The sequence below is a fragment of the Muscardinus avellanarius genome, assembly GCF_963383645.1.
Source record: "Muscardinus avellanarius genome assembly, chromosome: 9".
Taxonomy (NCBI): Eukaryota; Metazoa; Chordata; class Mammalia; order Rodentia; family Gliridae; genus Muscardinus; species Muscardinus avellanarius.
The window spans coordinates 93,463,642-93,478,960 of NC_137795.1; the positions used below are offsets into that span (position 1 = coordinate 93,463,642).

Sequence of the window (15,319 nt, forward strand, 5' to 3'; positions counted from 1 at the left end):
TTAACTCTGTTGAAGGAAACAGAGACTGAGGATGGGAAGAAAATGACTTTATAACAAGTTGTGTCCAATCATCTGCCTCATCATTTAATACCGGCCTGAATTAGAGAGTGACTTTTAGAAAGGGAAGCACAGGAGTATCTGCGCGGGCTCCAGCGTTGAGCTAATCGACGTGGTACCATTCCTGTCATCTGCTGGCGAATGACAGCCCCTGGGGCATGATTCTCTCACTGTGGGTGCTAGAGCACCCACAGCAGCGCATAGCATCAGAGCGACACTCCATAAATATTGCCTAAGTAAAAGAAAGCGTGAACTAATGAATGCATGCATGTGCATAAGAGAGTCTATAAAGTGAACTCCCACAAGGGGAAAGGCGTCTTACATGCGTAGCAATACTGAGGAAAAAGTGAGAGATGGTGTTGGAGCTTGAGCCTGACTACCTTGGATGATGGTGGTACCGAAACAGAAAACACAGAAGGAGGGACGGCGGTACCAATGGGAGGGCAGCAGTGCAGACTTCATGCGGGCTACAAGTAATTTGAATTATCAGGAAGTCATCCAGTTGAAGGTATTGAACAGGTGGATGAAAATATAGAGTAGAGCAGGAGCAAAAGGTGGAGGCTGGAGAGAAGATTTACTATCTTCCTTTTTTTTGTGTGTGTGTGCTGGGGATTGAACCCAGGGGTATTCTACTGCCAACCTACACCCCCAATCCTTTTTATTTTTCATTTCATTTTCATTGGTATATTATAGTCTCACATCATGATGCAACTCATTGTTTATATATCCCACAGCTTTGTGATCCATTCATCTGTTGATGGACATCTTCATCTTGGCTGTACACAATGGAATTTTACTCAGCCATAAAGAAAAGCACCATTTCATCATTTACAGGGAAAGGGATGGAACTGGAGGACATTATGCTAAGTGAGATTAATCAGTCACACAAAAAAATAAGAAATCAGATGCTTTCCCTGATATGTGAAAGCTAGGGAGAAATGGGTAACAGGAGGAACCCTAGATGAAGAAGGAGATCCTATAGAGAAGCAAATAAGGCGACCTGAGGAGATGGGAGAGGGAAGAGGGAAACTCTCTAAAGCACATGATGTACCTAAACAAACATATCAAAGTTAATCACTAAGCCAAGCATGGGAAGGAGGGATGGGGAGGGAATGCGGTGGGGATTGGGTCAGGGCTAATTGGGTGATGTGTGCATGTGTGTCTCCACCATCTTTATCCCATTAAGAGGTATGACTATGACGTACCAATAAAAAACTGTAAAAAGTAACGCAACTCATAGTGACAGGGACACACATGCACACAGCACTTGGTGGGCTTTTTTCTGACGCTCTTCTGACTCTCTCCTTCCCCACACATGATACTGAAATTGACATTCATATTCTCACTGGCATTATGTCCAGTGACATAATGTGTAATATAATCAATATACTCTATTTTAGGTGCTTTGGATCATAATGTCGGTGGAAGTGCTAAGTCGCTGAGTCTCACTAAATAGCTGAGGCCGTTGGACGTTCCATCCTCCTGTCTCTGCCTCCCAAGTACTGGGATTACAGGCGTGATCAACGCACTCAGCTATTTCTGTCTTTCAGTTTTGTTTGGTTGTTGTGGTAGTAGGCATTGAACTCAGGGGCATTCCACCTCAGAAGTACACCCTCAGCCATATACATTTTTTTTTTTTTTGCTTGTTTTTTGAAGTAAGGTCTCACTGAGTTGCAGAGGGCCTCTCTAAATTGCTGAGGCTGGCCAAGAACATGTGATCCTCCTATCTCAGCCTCCCAAATACTGGAATTACTGGAATACTGGCATTATTGTAGTATATCAGCTTGTCTCTGATACACTACAGTGTTTGTATCTAGCAATACCATGGTCCTCTCCACCCACACAAGATCTAACAACTTCAACACGCACTTCAGGGCGTTCAGCATGCACGTCTTTCTATGGATTGTCCCCGCTTATTGGCCCACCGCGAGACTCCTCACCCCGGTGAGGTGAGCGTCGCAGAGGTGGTGATGTAGAGGAGTCTGTTAGATAGCATAGGCTCACCTCCAGCATCCACCGTGCTTTCTGGATCCAAACTTTCCAAGGTCAAATTTTGGCCTTATCACTTACTGGCTGTATGACCTTGGGAAAGTAATTCACCTTTCTGTTCTTTCCTTTTTTCTCCCAAATGACAATTGTACAAATACTTCATAGCGTTGTAAGGAAACTGAAGCAAAGCATAATGAATACCTTAAAGCAGACTGGCCTATAAAAAGAACAACAGAACTAGCAACTGTTAATGTTACCGTTATTTTTTTTCAGGTGCTTGGTTTCATGCTATGTGAGATGAAGACAGTAATAATGCAATTCTTACAGAGTGACCATGAAATGCTTTGCATGAAATAATCCATGCAAAGCTCCTCGTTATTAACACAGCTTCTACTGACAGCAATAGGTAGACAGATTTTCAGGTTCCCCTGTGTCTTATATTAGAATACGTGAAGGCCAAACTGATCCGAAGGACCTAAAATAGAGCATATTGATTATATTACACCTAAGTTTCCGGGTGATGTGCTAGACATGTGGTAATAAGTCGCAATTTTTCTTGGAAACATTTTTGACAGCTTTTACGATTTATTAAAAAAATATTAAGAAGAGGTTGTTTTGCTATATGTAGATTGAAAGATGTAAACAAAATTCCAACTTTACTGGAAAAGCAGGATTGTTATTTTGTCTTTGAGGTTTTTCTTCACCAGTAGCCCTTATGTATTTATTTATATGCACTTGGGTGGTTAAAAAAGATTTCTTAATATCAGGGTTCAAATCTTAAGTCACTTAAATTTCCAAATTATATGCTTAAAAAACTTAACAGCTGTCATTTTAAAGAGGCTGACTTCATTTTACCTAAAGTGCTTTTTAGTCTGGAGGGAACATAAATGCAGTTGCAAATCACCGGCAATATACTGACGGTAAGACTTTAAAAAGTTAAATTTGCAGATAATGTTCAAATTTTGCAGATAATATTCCATTCTGCCCTAATGATTTTTTTTTTTTTACCTCTTTTCTCCCCCGGACGAGGTATAAATTCCACTCATTACAAATAAGAGCACCTAAATGTCTTCTTATTTCATTAGTTGGGCAAATTGTCTCCTAGGGGTGTGGGCCAAGCATGTGACTGGGCTCTGCAATGATAAGCTTATTTTGCACTTTTATTCAGAAAATCTTTATATACAAAAGCTCAGCCAGTAGATAGAGTCAGCATGAACAATTACAGACGATTGGGGGAGACTCCTCCTGATGTGCCAGTGGTGTAGTCCCATGAATTAAGAGGCAAATGTGCTCCAAAGTGCATTAACCTTTATGGATTTTTCTTTGGTTTTCATGTTCCACTGATTTATGGTCCTAAATATGCCCATTGCTGCTGTTTCTGAATGAGTCCCTTTAAATCATTTCTAAACGATCTTTTTCGACTCAGATAATGCAAGTAAGTTGACTATATCTCCAATCAATTCCTCTGAGGCTTCTTTTCTTTGCCCAAGCTGTTTTTCAGTTGCTTCTGTACCTTACATGTTGTATCTGAGAGCAGTCACGGAAGTAAGAAATATGTCTTAAAGGAGCCACATTTGCTGGGTAGCTTCCTTCTGCAGACTGAACTGTTTCTGATCTTTTGCACGACCTTTCTTGGGTTTATTATTTTCTTTGTGTTGAATTCAGGGACATTCTATGTTCGAGCTACACCCTCCACTTTTCCTTCTCTCTCTGTCTCTTTTTTTGGAAACAGAGTCTGTTAGGTGGCTGAGAATCTTGCCACTTTGCTGAGCTGTCCTTGAACCTGCAATCTGCCATTCTCAGCCTCCCAAGTACTAGGTTTCCAGCCATGCAGCACCAGGCCTGGCCTTCCTGGAGTTTGATCTGAATCGCCATTTACCTTACTACAGCCAGCTGGTCACATTCCTTTATTCAAGGATGGGCTCCGATCTAGGAGCAGATTGTATTATGGGTTCTAGATTGATTTTATTTTCATTCAAATCAGGCATGGTAGGGATTTGAATATACTGTGTCCTCATGAAAGTCCTTCAAATGAATAAACATCTCTCCTCCCACTGCAGCTTCTGCAGTGCATTGTAGGCCCTCTGTGTCCAAGAATGTCCACAGCTAGTAGCAGCCACAATTCTTGGCTGAGATGAAATGGGAAAATGGAGCTTTAAGATAAAATGGAATTTCTGATAAGAAGGCTGGGCTAAGCAAGGGGCTGAGGAAGCCCAAGTGAAACTTTAATTAGTTTATAATTTCCCTGGATAGAAATCATATCGAGATAAAAATGTTGAAAATACTGGGTGCAATGTCAGTGGTGCGTGCTCATTTGTGCCTTCCAAGGGACACATAACTTGCTGCAAAAAAGATTAAATTTAAAAATACAGGTATTACATATGTATATACTTTTAGAGGCCCCCTAGTTGGTAATCCAAAAAGAAAACCTCTGGTTAAATATTTACACATAGCAATCTTAAAATTTACAGAGTAAGATCCACGCTTTGAACATTCAAATGCGAGGAGAAGGAGTTGTATCCACTCGTTATTTGTTTTTTGGTTTCTCCTACGTTACAGCCGTAGGTTTAAGAGGCTGACTTGGATAATGTTCTTCAAATTAGATGCTCTACATCCAGCTTTACATGGGTCCTTTCTGTGGATGCTCTCGGTCTCTTTTCCCACATGCACAGTGGTGCCTGTGTTTTCCTGCTCTCCACACACAGGGCCAGGAAATCCCCAGTGTGACTGTCCCCCATGAGATGCGATCTTACCCTGTGACAGGTTCCATCTGTGTTCTAGCCTAACTTTGAGATGAAATGTTTTCTTTCTTAAGGACTCTCCTCACTGTTAAAAATGCGATGTGTTCTTACTTCCATAGAGCTGATTAAAGGCCTTGTTGGAAAAATTCGGTTTGGGGATGATTCTCATCTGTACTCTTATCTCTCTCATTCAGTAAATCATTTAAAAAATACTTACTAGGTCAAAGGGCCCAGACAGCATATTTGGGGAATTTGGGGGAAAATACAACATAGACTTGCCCATGAAAAATGTCAAAATAATTCAACAGAAGCAAAGTGAAGGTGTTCACTGTTCCTCATATACATTGGTTTTAATAATATTGTCTTAATTATCATGATCGAATGAGTTTATAATACTCTGTGAAAGAGCAGGAAGAAAAGTAGTATGGCCGGGTGTGGTGGCATGTGCCTGTCATCCCATGCTTCAGAGGCTAAGACAGGAGGGTCGCAGGTTAGAGGACAACCTCAGTAAGTAGTGAGATTCCCAGTAACCTAGTGAGACCCTGTTTCAAAACAAAAAATAGAAAGGTCTGGGGTATAGCCTGGAGGTAGAATGCCCCTGGGTTAAATCCCCAATAACACACACACACACACACACACACACACACACACACACACACACACACACTTATGAACAATCATGAACAACCATAGTGCACAACTTAAAAAAAACAATGTGAGAATGTCTGCAAGAACTAGATAACACTCTTTCAAAAAGAGATGCCAGTCAACAATGGAGTGGTGGAGATAGGGTATGGTTTTCCTTTCTCTTTTTAAGTCTTCTACTTGGACCTCTAGTCCAAATTCTTGGGAAGAGGACGTTATTTGCCATGGTCTGGTTTCAGGAAGAAGGGTTTGAGATGAAAAGATATGTTCACTATTTCATGCAATATTTTATTCAACAGATATGTCCTGAGAGTCTACTGTGTACTGACTGTAAAGTGTACTGGGCAGAGGGTGCAGCCGTGAGCAGTTTACACCTGGCCTCCGGAGTCGTGGCGATGTGGTCACTCCCACATCTGTGTGTTACTGAAATGTTCAAAGTATTAATGTAATGGCCTGAACTACTAACTATGGATGCTTATATAGGAAAGTAAAAAAGCAAAGTGAATTATAAAATATGTCACACTTTGCTCTAATTCCCAACCTTGTCAGGTTTGCAGAATACTAGTGATAATGGTGCTTATAAAAATAGCAGCCACCACCATTCACTTTGCAGTTATTAATGTGACATTCTCTGTTCTGAGCAATTAATTTGTATTTCCTCATTTAATTCATCAGAACAATCCTATGGGGTAAGTATAGCTATATCCACTTTACAGAATACAAAAGAAAGGCTGAGAGAGGCAAAGTGTCTCTCCAGATGGTACATACCGGGTCCAAACTAGTGCCCTGCTCTTGGCCGTTCTGCTCCCAGAGTCCCTCCTCCCTGCACCGTGGCCGTGAGGGGCGTGCACCTCCAGGGTGGCTGTCAAAGTTCTCTTTCTACCTCTTTCTCTGTCCTGTCTTCCCAAGAAAGGGCACTGCCCTCTTAATGTCATTGCCCCTCATTTTATAAAAGTTGTATTGCTTTTTTGTGTGGTACTGGGGATTGAATTCAGAGGCATTCTAACTTCAAGCTATACCCACAGCCCTTTTTTATTTTTTGAAAGAGGGTATCACTCTTTTGCTCAGAGACTTGCTACATTGCTGAGTCTGGTCTTGAACCTGCAATCCTCCTGTTTTAGCCTCCCAAGTACTGGGTTGATAGGTGTGTATCACCAACCTGGCTTTACTGTGTTTAAATTGACAAAATTATGTATACTAATAGTGTACACCATGTTTTGAAATATACATTGTGGAATGGCTAAACTGAGCTATTAACATGCATAGTTATCATTCACATATTACAGTGTTTTGTTTGTGTATGTGTGTGTTGAGAATATTTGAAATCTATAGTGTGTCACTTTTAAGTATATAAAACATTGCTATTAACTATCATCACCATGCTGTATAACAGAGCTCTTGAATGTATGCCTCCCATCTAATTGAAGTTTTGTGCCCTTCGACCAACCTCTCCCCACCACCAGCCCCTGCCCAGCCCCGAGGAAACATTATTGTTCTACCTATTTTTGACTCAAGGAGTCCAGAGACAGCTCTAAATTTTCTTTTCTTTCCACCCAATGCCTCTTGCTTTCTGCACAGTGCAGCGGCCCACAGCTCTGGAAGCAGATTCGGGAACATGTTGCATACGTTCCCTGGAGTCAGAGACGACAACACCAGCCTGGCTGTGCCATTGGAGACTGATGTGTGTGCTTTAGGAAATAGTGACTCGTATTTAAAAGAAATCACACAGCCGAGGTGATGGGACCCCTCTGCCAGTGCTGTTCAGAATGGTTTCATTTTAGGGACACCCAAGACAAATAGAACTAGAATAAAAGAAAATGTGGATTATATAGAGACTTCATTACCTTGCTTAGGAACAGGTTGACTAGTAAAAAATATTTTGTTTTTATAAATGTTAAAGATTGCAAAAATGTACGATATATTTCTGCGTAGAAAACTCTTTTTCTAATTTCCCTTAAAGGAAATAAACAAGGATTCTCACGATTGGTTCTCATAATATTTTAAAAAGGTAAAAAGAGCTGGGCATGGTGGCCCACTCTTGTAACCCCAGTACTTGGGAGGCTGAGACAGGAGGATGACAGGTTTGAAACCATCCTCAGCAACTTAGTGAGACCTCTAACAACTCAGTGAGACCCTGTTCCAAAATAAACAATAATAAAGGGAGTGTGCTCAGAGGCAGAATGCCCCTGGGTTCAATCCCACGTGTCATAAAAAAAAGAGTTTTGATATATTTACTCATTAGCAAGTTGATAACTGAAGTTTTCTTTTGGAGGCTGACTAAGGGGACCAGCATACACCTGGGGAGGGGAGTTCTCTGGGGATTACATAAGACTAGAAGACCTGAAGTGGTTAGTGTGGCAGAATGTGGGCTGTGGAGGTATTCAGATTATGGCTGTGGTTAACCACTTGATTTTTTCCATTTTTCTCTGCCTTCTTCCACCCACCCTCTCCTTAAAGATTCATGAGATCTTGATTTGGGTCACGCTTTTACTGCTTTTTCATGTGATAACATCAATTCAGAAGCTTCATTATTATTTCTCTCGCCTTCTCAACTTCCACTTTCTCTCCTGAATTCCTTAGGTTGCTTGTTTTCATTGTAATAACCCCATGAGTATACCACTGTACCATCCCCTTTCCTACACACACACACACACACACACACACACACACACACACACAGAGCTTAGTGGGTTAATGGGGTATTTAACTGGTGATAAGCAAGATAATCTGCCATGTGTTGATTTATTAAGTAAAAGAAACTCAGGTTGAACAGTCAAGCTTTGAGAATTATTTATATGCCAAACTTTAAATGTGATCTAATTACAAAGCCATTTATGAAATATAGTCTTTGATATGTATAGGTATTTTTTAATTTCTAATTTAATTTTAATCAAGTAGCTAATGCATTCACAGTTTTTAATAATCAAATGATTATAAAAAGTTATGATTGAAAACCTCATGCCTAATCTTCCCCTAAACTTCATATTGCCCCTGCCTCCCACAGGATTTATTAGTGTTTGTTTTTTTTTCCACTGAAATATGTATCCTGGAGATCTGTTCACATTAGCACATCAAAAGTTTTCATGTGAGGAGGATGAAGGGAGCTGAATAGTATTATAATACATAGTATACCAAAGTTTGATTCCCCCCTACTTGATGGACTTATGGGTTGTTTCTAGGCTTTTGCCATAAAAACAATGCTAAAATGATCTATATACCCTATACATAGACCCTCTCATTCACATTTGGATATAGCTGTCAGAAAAATTTCCCAGAGGTGGTATTTTTGGGTCCAGAGGAAATGCATTTATACTTCTGAATGATAATTCCGACTTACCCTTTCTTAGAAGCGTGCTATTTTAGCTGGGTGTGGTGACGCACGCTTGTAATCCGCACTCTTGGGAGGCGGAGACAGGAGGATCGCTCAGGTTCGAAGCCAGCCGCGCTGGTTTAAGAGACCCTGTTTCTTAAACAGGGAGTGTAGCCCGAAGATAGAAGGGTTACCAGGAACCCCAGTACCACCAAAAAAAAAAAAAAAGAAAGAAAAAAGAAAAAGAAGAAGTGTGCTATTTTCCCCTCCCTTCAATAATATACAGGGATGTCACTTTGGCCACATTTACGCCAACAGAGTGTGTTTCCAAGCTTTTAGAATTTGGACAATTGCATGGGTATATAAATTGGTATCTCAGTATAGTTTAACTTAAATTGTTCTCATCATGAATAAAGTCAGTATTTTTTATGTTTCATGGCCACTGTATTTCTTTTATTATAAATGCACCTTATATGTCTTTTGATCATTTTTCTCGTAAGCTGTTTGAATTTTTTATCTTGATTTCTAGCCATAATCTTTGGTATAAATTAGAAACCATCCAGTTAGTTATTCATCTATTTTCTCTGCTGTTGTTGATTGACTGTTTGTGATAGGGGGTATTAAACTCATGGCCATGCTACCACTGAGATATGTCTCCAACCTTTTTAATCTTCATGTCAAGACAGGCACCTCACTAACTTCTGACTTGTGATTCTCCAGCCTCCGTTTCTGGAGTCTCCAGGATTACAGGCATATGACACCGTACACAGCTCTTTCTTTCATTTCACTTCATTTTTCTCCTTCTCTTTTGTGAAAGAAAAGTTTTAAGTCAGCCTTTGCTTTGCACAGTATTGTGCAAACCGCAAGATGACAGTTTTACTGTAAAACTGTAAAAATGACTAAACCAGCTAAAAACAGGCAAAGCCATCTTAATCAATGGGGAAAATCACAGTTGTTTCATGACTTCTAAAAATTTTTGTCAAAACATTAATAGCTCTTACTGTTATTTATGAATGATCTCAGAATGAAAATTAAGATAACTAGGAGGTACTGAGTATGCTGTTAGACAGCTCTTTGCTGCTGTGACAAATAACCATGACAGTCAGCGTACAGGGGGAAAGATCCATTTGGCTGGTGGGTTCAGCCCACAGTTTTCTGACTCCAGGACAGAAACATCATGGCAGAGCAGAGCTTCTTGGCTCATGGAGGCTGGGGAGCAATGAGAAAGAGTGTGTGTGTGTGTGTGTGTGTGTGTGTGTGTGTGTGTGTGTGTGTGTGTGGCTGGGGAAAAGATATACCCTTCTAGGGGATGCCCCTGGTGCTCCACTTTCTCCAAAGAAGTCCTACCTCCTACACTTCTCACCACCTCCCAACAATGCCATCAAATTATGAATCCCTGGATGGACTAATCTATTGATGAGGGTAGTGTCTTCAGGATCCATCACTTCCCCAATCTCCGAACACTGCTGGCTGCCTCGGGCACCAAGGCTTCAACGTATGTGACTTTAGGGGGCATGAGACTTGGGGGCAAACCATAACAAAAATGTGTTTTATTGCTTTTAAATATGCAAGAGTAAGTCAGGCATGGTGGCACACTCTTGTAATCCCAGTTCTTGAGAGGCTGAGACAGGCAGATTGGTGGATTGTGGACAGCCTCAGCTACTTTGTGAGACCCTTTGCAACTCAGTGAGACCCTGATTCAAAATAAAGAATAAAATATAGGGTTGGGGGTATATCTCAGAAATAGAATGCCCCTGGGGGTTCCATCCCCAGAACTGCAAAAAAAAAAAAAAAAAAAAAAAAAAGCTGGATGTGTAACTTGGAGGTAGAATGCCCCTGGGTTCCATCCCCGGTACAGAGAAAAACAACAACCACAACAACAAAAAGTAAAAGTAGTTTGAATAGCATTTGAAAACTTCATCTCATGTACATAGTGATTCAGCGTGAGCATCTTCTCGATGCCTTGGCAAGCCGTCCAATCCTTCTACGCTTGAGTCAGCCGCCAGTATTTGACCCTTTGTTGTTTCACTGTGAAACATGAAGTTTTCTGCTGGCATCACTCCCTCCAGCGTTCCGTCCTCCTCACCCTCTTCTTCCCATTCATCACAACCACTTCCTCATTTATGTCGGGCAGAGCGCCTTTGCTCCGGCTACATATGTCTCTCAAATGGCAGCAGTGTCAAAATTCTCTTGGTCACCAATTTCTTTTATAACTCTATTTACATTCAGTTCAAATTTCATCCCCAGTGTCATCACTTTTACTTCTGTTGCTGTGCTTTTATCTTCGTTGGCCAACTCCCTCTTTCAGTTATCTGTTTTTATAAAATGTCACATGGGCTTATCACTGGGAGACAAGGAGACAACTACATGCTTGGCTGCCTGGACATGTGCCAATAACCAGTGCATTTTCAGTACTGAACTTAGACCCTGTATACGGTAGCACCGAGGCTGTCTTGCCTGTGACCAGTTACCAATAGACTTGGGAAAGTGATGTGATTGGTCACAGATCATGATGCACAGAAGTAATGTACATAGATAATTCTGAGGAGCTAGTGCCATACTTTATGCTTTATGCAATTATATTTTATACTGTAGTAACACCATGATATTATGGTCTTTAAACCATGTTATTGGGGAAGTAGCATTATATAAATTGTAGTAGGTTCAATTTGTGTATATCAAACCACAGAAAACAGGGGCCACCTGTCTTAAAATGTATGAATAATGTAAAAATACATATGCATAGTTATCTCTGAGTTTGACAGTTTTTTTGTTATGTATACTTTAAGTGTTTATAATAAAGGAAATAAAACACTACAAATAAAATTGAAGTTCTTCTTTGTGCCCCAGCTCCCATTCCATTCCCTTTCCTAACCTGCAGGCTCAAGTATACATCATGAACTAGAAAAGTATCCTTCCTTCTCTTTTCTCTCTCCAACATGTATATATAAACCTACAAAGTTTCAATAAGAAATATATACTATTTGTGGCTGTGCGCTCTAATTTGCACCCTCATTTTATATTCTACGCATTGCACTTTTTTGCATTTTATAGTCTTACTTTCTTCTTGAATTAATAAAAATATTTTTGTCTTTTCTTCTGCCCTCCTAGAATAGAAGTCATGTTTTTCTATTCCATCCTATTTCTGTTTCATTAATCATGTAATGTATTCTAAAAAAAAGTTAAAAAATAATTAATAAAGTAATGTCCTTCTGTCTCCATGGAAATAGCTAAATCCTAGAGATACATGTGTGATGTGTGTGTGTGTGTGTGTGTGTGTGTGTGTGTGTGTGTGTGTATGAGAGAGAGAGAGATCTAACCTTTTTGCTATATTTAATAATCTTTTTACCCTGTCTTTCAGATTTATTCAGGAGATCGAACATGCCCTGGGACTTGGTCCAGCCAAGCAGTGTCCTCTTCGAGAATTTCTCACCGTATATATCAAAAACATCTTCCTCAATCAAGTCTTGGCTGAGATCAACAAAGAGATTGAAGGAGTCACTAAAACATCTGACCCCTTGAAGATCCTAGCTAATGCGGATACCATGAAGGTGTTGGGGGTGCAGCGGCCTCTCTTACAGGTAAAAAAAGAAAAAAAAATAGAACTTACTATTTTATGAGCAATTGTATTAGCCTGGCCAGAGTCATAAATTAAAGAAGAAGAATTACCATCTGTTTATATATTCATCAGGGATAAAACAAAAGGAAATAAATTAAACAGGCACCAGGGAAATTTAGGTGTAAAATAGTTGGGTAACGGAAGTTCCTTAAGATCTTAAAGAAAAACTGGTTAACTTTGAATGTGGGAGATGATGAGTCTCATTAACAGGCAAGCGACTCTTCTTTGCCTAGAATTTGTCCTTGAACGGCATCGTTTTTCCATTGGTCAATGCATCCCAGAGGAGAAAGGATTAACAAGAAGGAAATTAGTTACTCTACCTAACCTCAGTTACCAGCAGGAAACTCTGTATACCATCTGAGGGCAAAATTCCCATAAATAACTTGACTAGTTTGCAGTGAATTTGAACTGGTAGACTGGCTTTTAAAAGACAGATCATTTCATTTATATAACGATCTGGTTAATATTAAAATTTTTACCTTGACTCCATAAAAATGGTTTCTGGGCAATAGAAATCAAACTATCAGAAGATGGTTTTGATTAATAAACTTGAAGTATATATTTGCATACATTTTAGCTAGTGACCTGGAGGTAAATATAAACCTAAAAGAAAATTAGTATGACTTTAAATTATAGCTATACATTGATTATTATTAACTCATTTATCTTTATAATGTTTATTCATTTAAAAGAACATGGGCCCAAAATCACACGTTTATAAAAGCTGCCCAATAGGAGGATATCCAAAGTGCATAAAGCTTGAGCCACTTTTGGAAGAGCAGCTATATAAATGGGGGGGGTGTATTTACTGCGATTGCCTGCCCTCAGCTGCAGTTACGTATGTCTTCCTTCATTTTGCCTTCTATGTACGTTAGAATTAACAGCCATCCAAAAAAAATTTAAAAAGTAAGAATGAACAGAAATGCTAGACCTTTCTTAGGGAAGTGTTCTGGTTATGAACATTCTGTTTGGAGGGACAAAGTCTTCTATGGCATTGAGAAAGTCAAGTGCAGGCATCACATGCAGGAAAATGCTCGTTTGGATGGGCCTGGGTTGGACAGGCTCCTGGTGAGGGATGTATGCAGAGAAGGGAGTGTGCCCACTCCTCCTGCTGCCTTGCTCACCACTGGCTCTTGCATGGCTGGGATCTTCTCTTTATTCTTATTTGATGTATCACCTCCACGGGAAGGTTTTTCTTGACTGTCCTGCCCAAGTAGGTCCCTTTTCCTGATTTCACCATTCCTCCTTTTCCCTTTCCCTTCACCACCATCTCCCCAATGCATTTTTAAATACTGAGGCTAAACCTGTGGACTGGATCAATGTTTTATGCTAGCATCTCATACAAATCTTTAAAAAGCTCAATCAAAAGACTCACAAAAACATAAATCACCCATGATGTATGTCTAGCATTTCCTTTTTCAAAAAATTATTTTAAGATTATTTAAATTAATATATAATTAAAATGTTTTATATAAACATTATAACTAAAATTGATGGGCAGCGACTTATAAGAGACTCAAACAACAAAGTTTTCTTTTCCCAAGGATAAAGTTTGGGCCAAAGATTAAATTCAAACTGACCTTAGTTTGGGCCAATATATAAAATTAAGTTCAAATCAGCCTTGCAAAATGAGACAAAACATACTCTCTATGATTATTTAAATATCTGACACCCTTGCCCTAAAGTCTATTAAAAAAAAAACTTTTCCTGTCCTTGGAGTTCCTGCTTGCATGGCTATGCCTTTGCTTTCTGCCCCCCCCAAAAATATATATGTTTATATATATTTATATATTATATAAAATATATATAAATATAAATATATATATAATATATATATTATAACAAATCCTAAATAAAACAAAAAAGTTTAAACCTGGTCTCATATAACAAATCTTCTCTCATTCGACCTCGACTCTCCTCTCACCAACATACAAACCTCGACTCATATTAAGACTGGACCCCAACAGTTTTATTCCCTTCTTAATACTTATCACAACTGCAATTATTAATTAATTTTGCTAACTTCTTTACTTTATGTCTTCTCCTGCTGCAAGGTAAGTTTCAAAAGCATAATATAAGAGTCAGGCCTAGGAGGATGCTCAATAAACAGGTCCGTGAATGCCCACATGAATGTATGGACTGATGGACAGGTAGATGGATGGACACAGGGAGGAGTTTTCAGTCATCATACCTGCTTTCAGGGTCAGAATGGGGAAATGGAGAGGGACAACAACTTGTTTACTCTAATGCTTTGTCTGATCATCTTACTAATCCCATTTTCATCAGAAAACCATTTAGTTTTTATTTCCCAGAAGTGTTATGCTACATGCCATATAGAGCTAGTTTGCTACTTTAACATGCTTGGTGTACTGAATTTAAAAAGAAAAAAGAAAGGGCCACAATGCACTGCCAAGGGAATCTGTGAATTAGAGATTCCATCTTATTAAATATGATCATGTTTTGAGTAGCAGTGACGCAGTAAAACTCATAAGCAGTTGACTATATACGATCTGGGCCATGTCAGGCCACGCACTGCCAGCCGAGTGTCATCTCTGGGCATTTCCCCCATGTGCCTGTCAGATCATTCCCAGCCTTGTCACCAGACATTTGGCACGTGTAACTGTGCCTCTTGTCCTTTGAATCAAATACTCCATTCTGAGGCTAGGTAAGAACTCCACCTTTACCAGTCAGGCTTTGGCCTCATCAGGATATAATTATGTGTAAGTGAGTCAATCTTGAAGCAAAGGCCATTCAAGCTATTAACCTCCAAATTTGTTTTCAGAGATAAAGCGCCTACTTTGTTATTTGGTTATTTTATTGCCCATCCTCTTTTTTTAATCAAAATTTTATTTTATGAAAATGAAAGGTGCTAAGGGTACAGATATCAAATTAATATTTTTGGAGTTGTGAGGTTTAAAAAGCTAAGGAGGAGAGTTATTTTTCCTTCCCTATCCTGAG

At 39.5% G+C, this 15,319-nt stretch overlaps 1 protein-coding gene across 1 annotated transcript in view; it reads left to right on the top strand.

The window, feature by feature from the left end:
* Positions 1 to 15,319, top strand: part of EXOC4 (exocyst complex component 4) — a gene marked incomplete at both ends in the record, with an annotated part of 858,131 nt that overhangs the window by 589,745 nt on the left and 253,067 nt on the right. Inside the window, one exon of the mRNA XM_080701126.1 lies at positions 12,104 to 12,323. Coding sequence (XP_080557252.1) covers positions 12,104 to 12,323 — 220 coding nt within the window. The remainder of the gene's footprint in view (positions 1 to 12,103; positions 12,324 to 15,319) is intronic.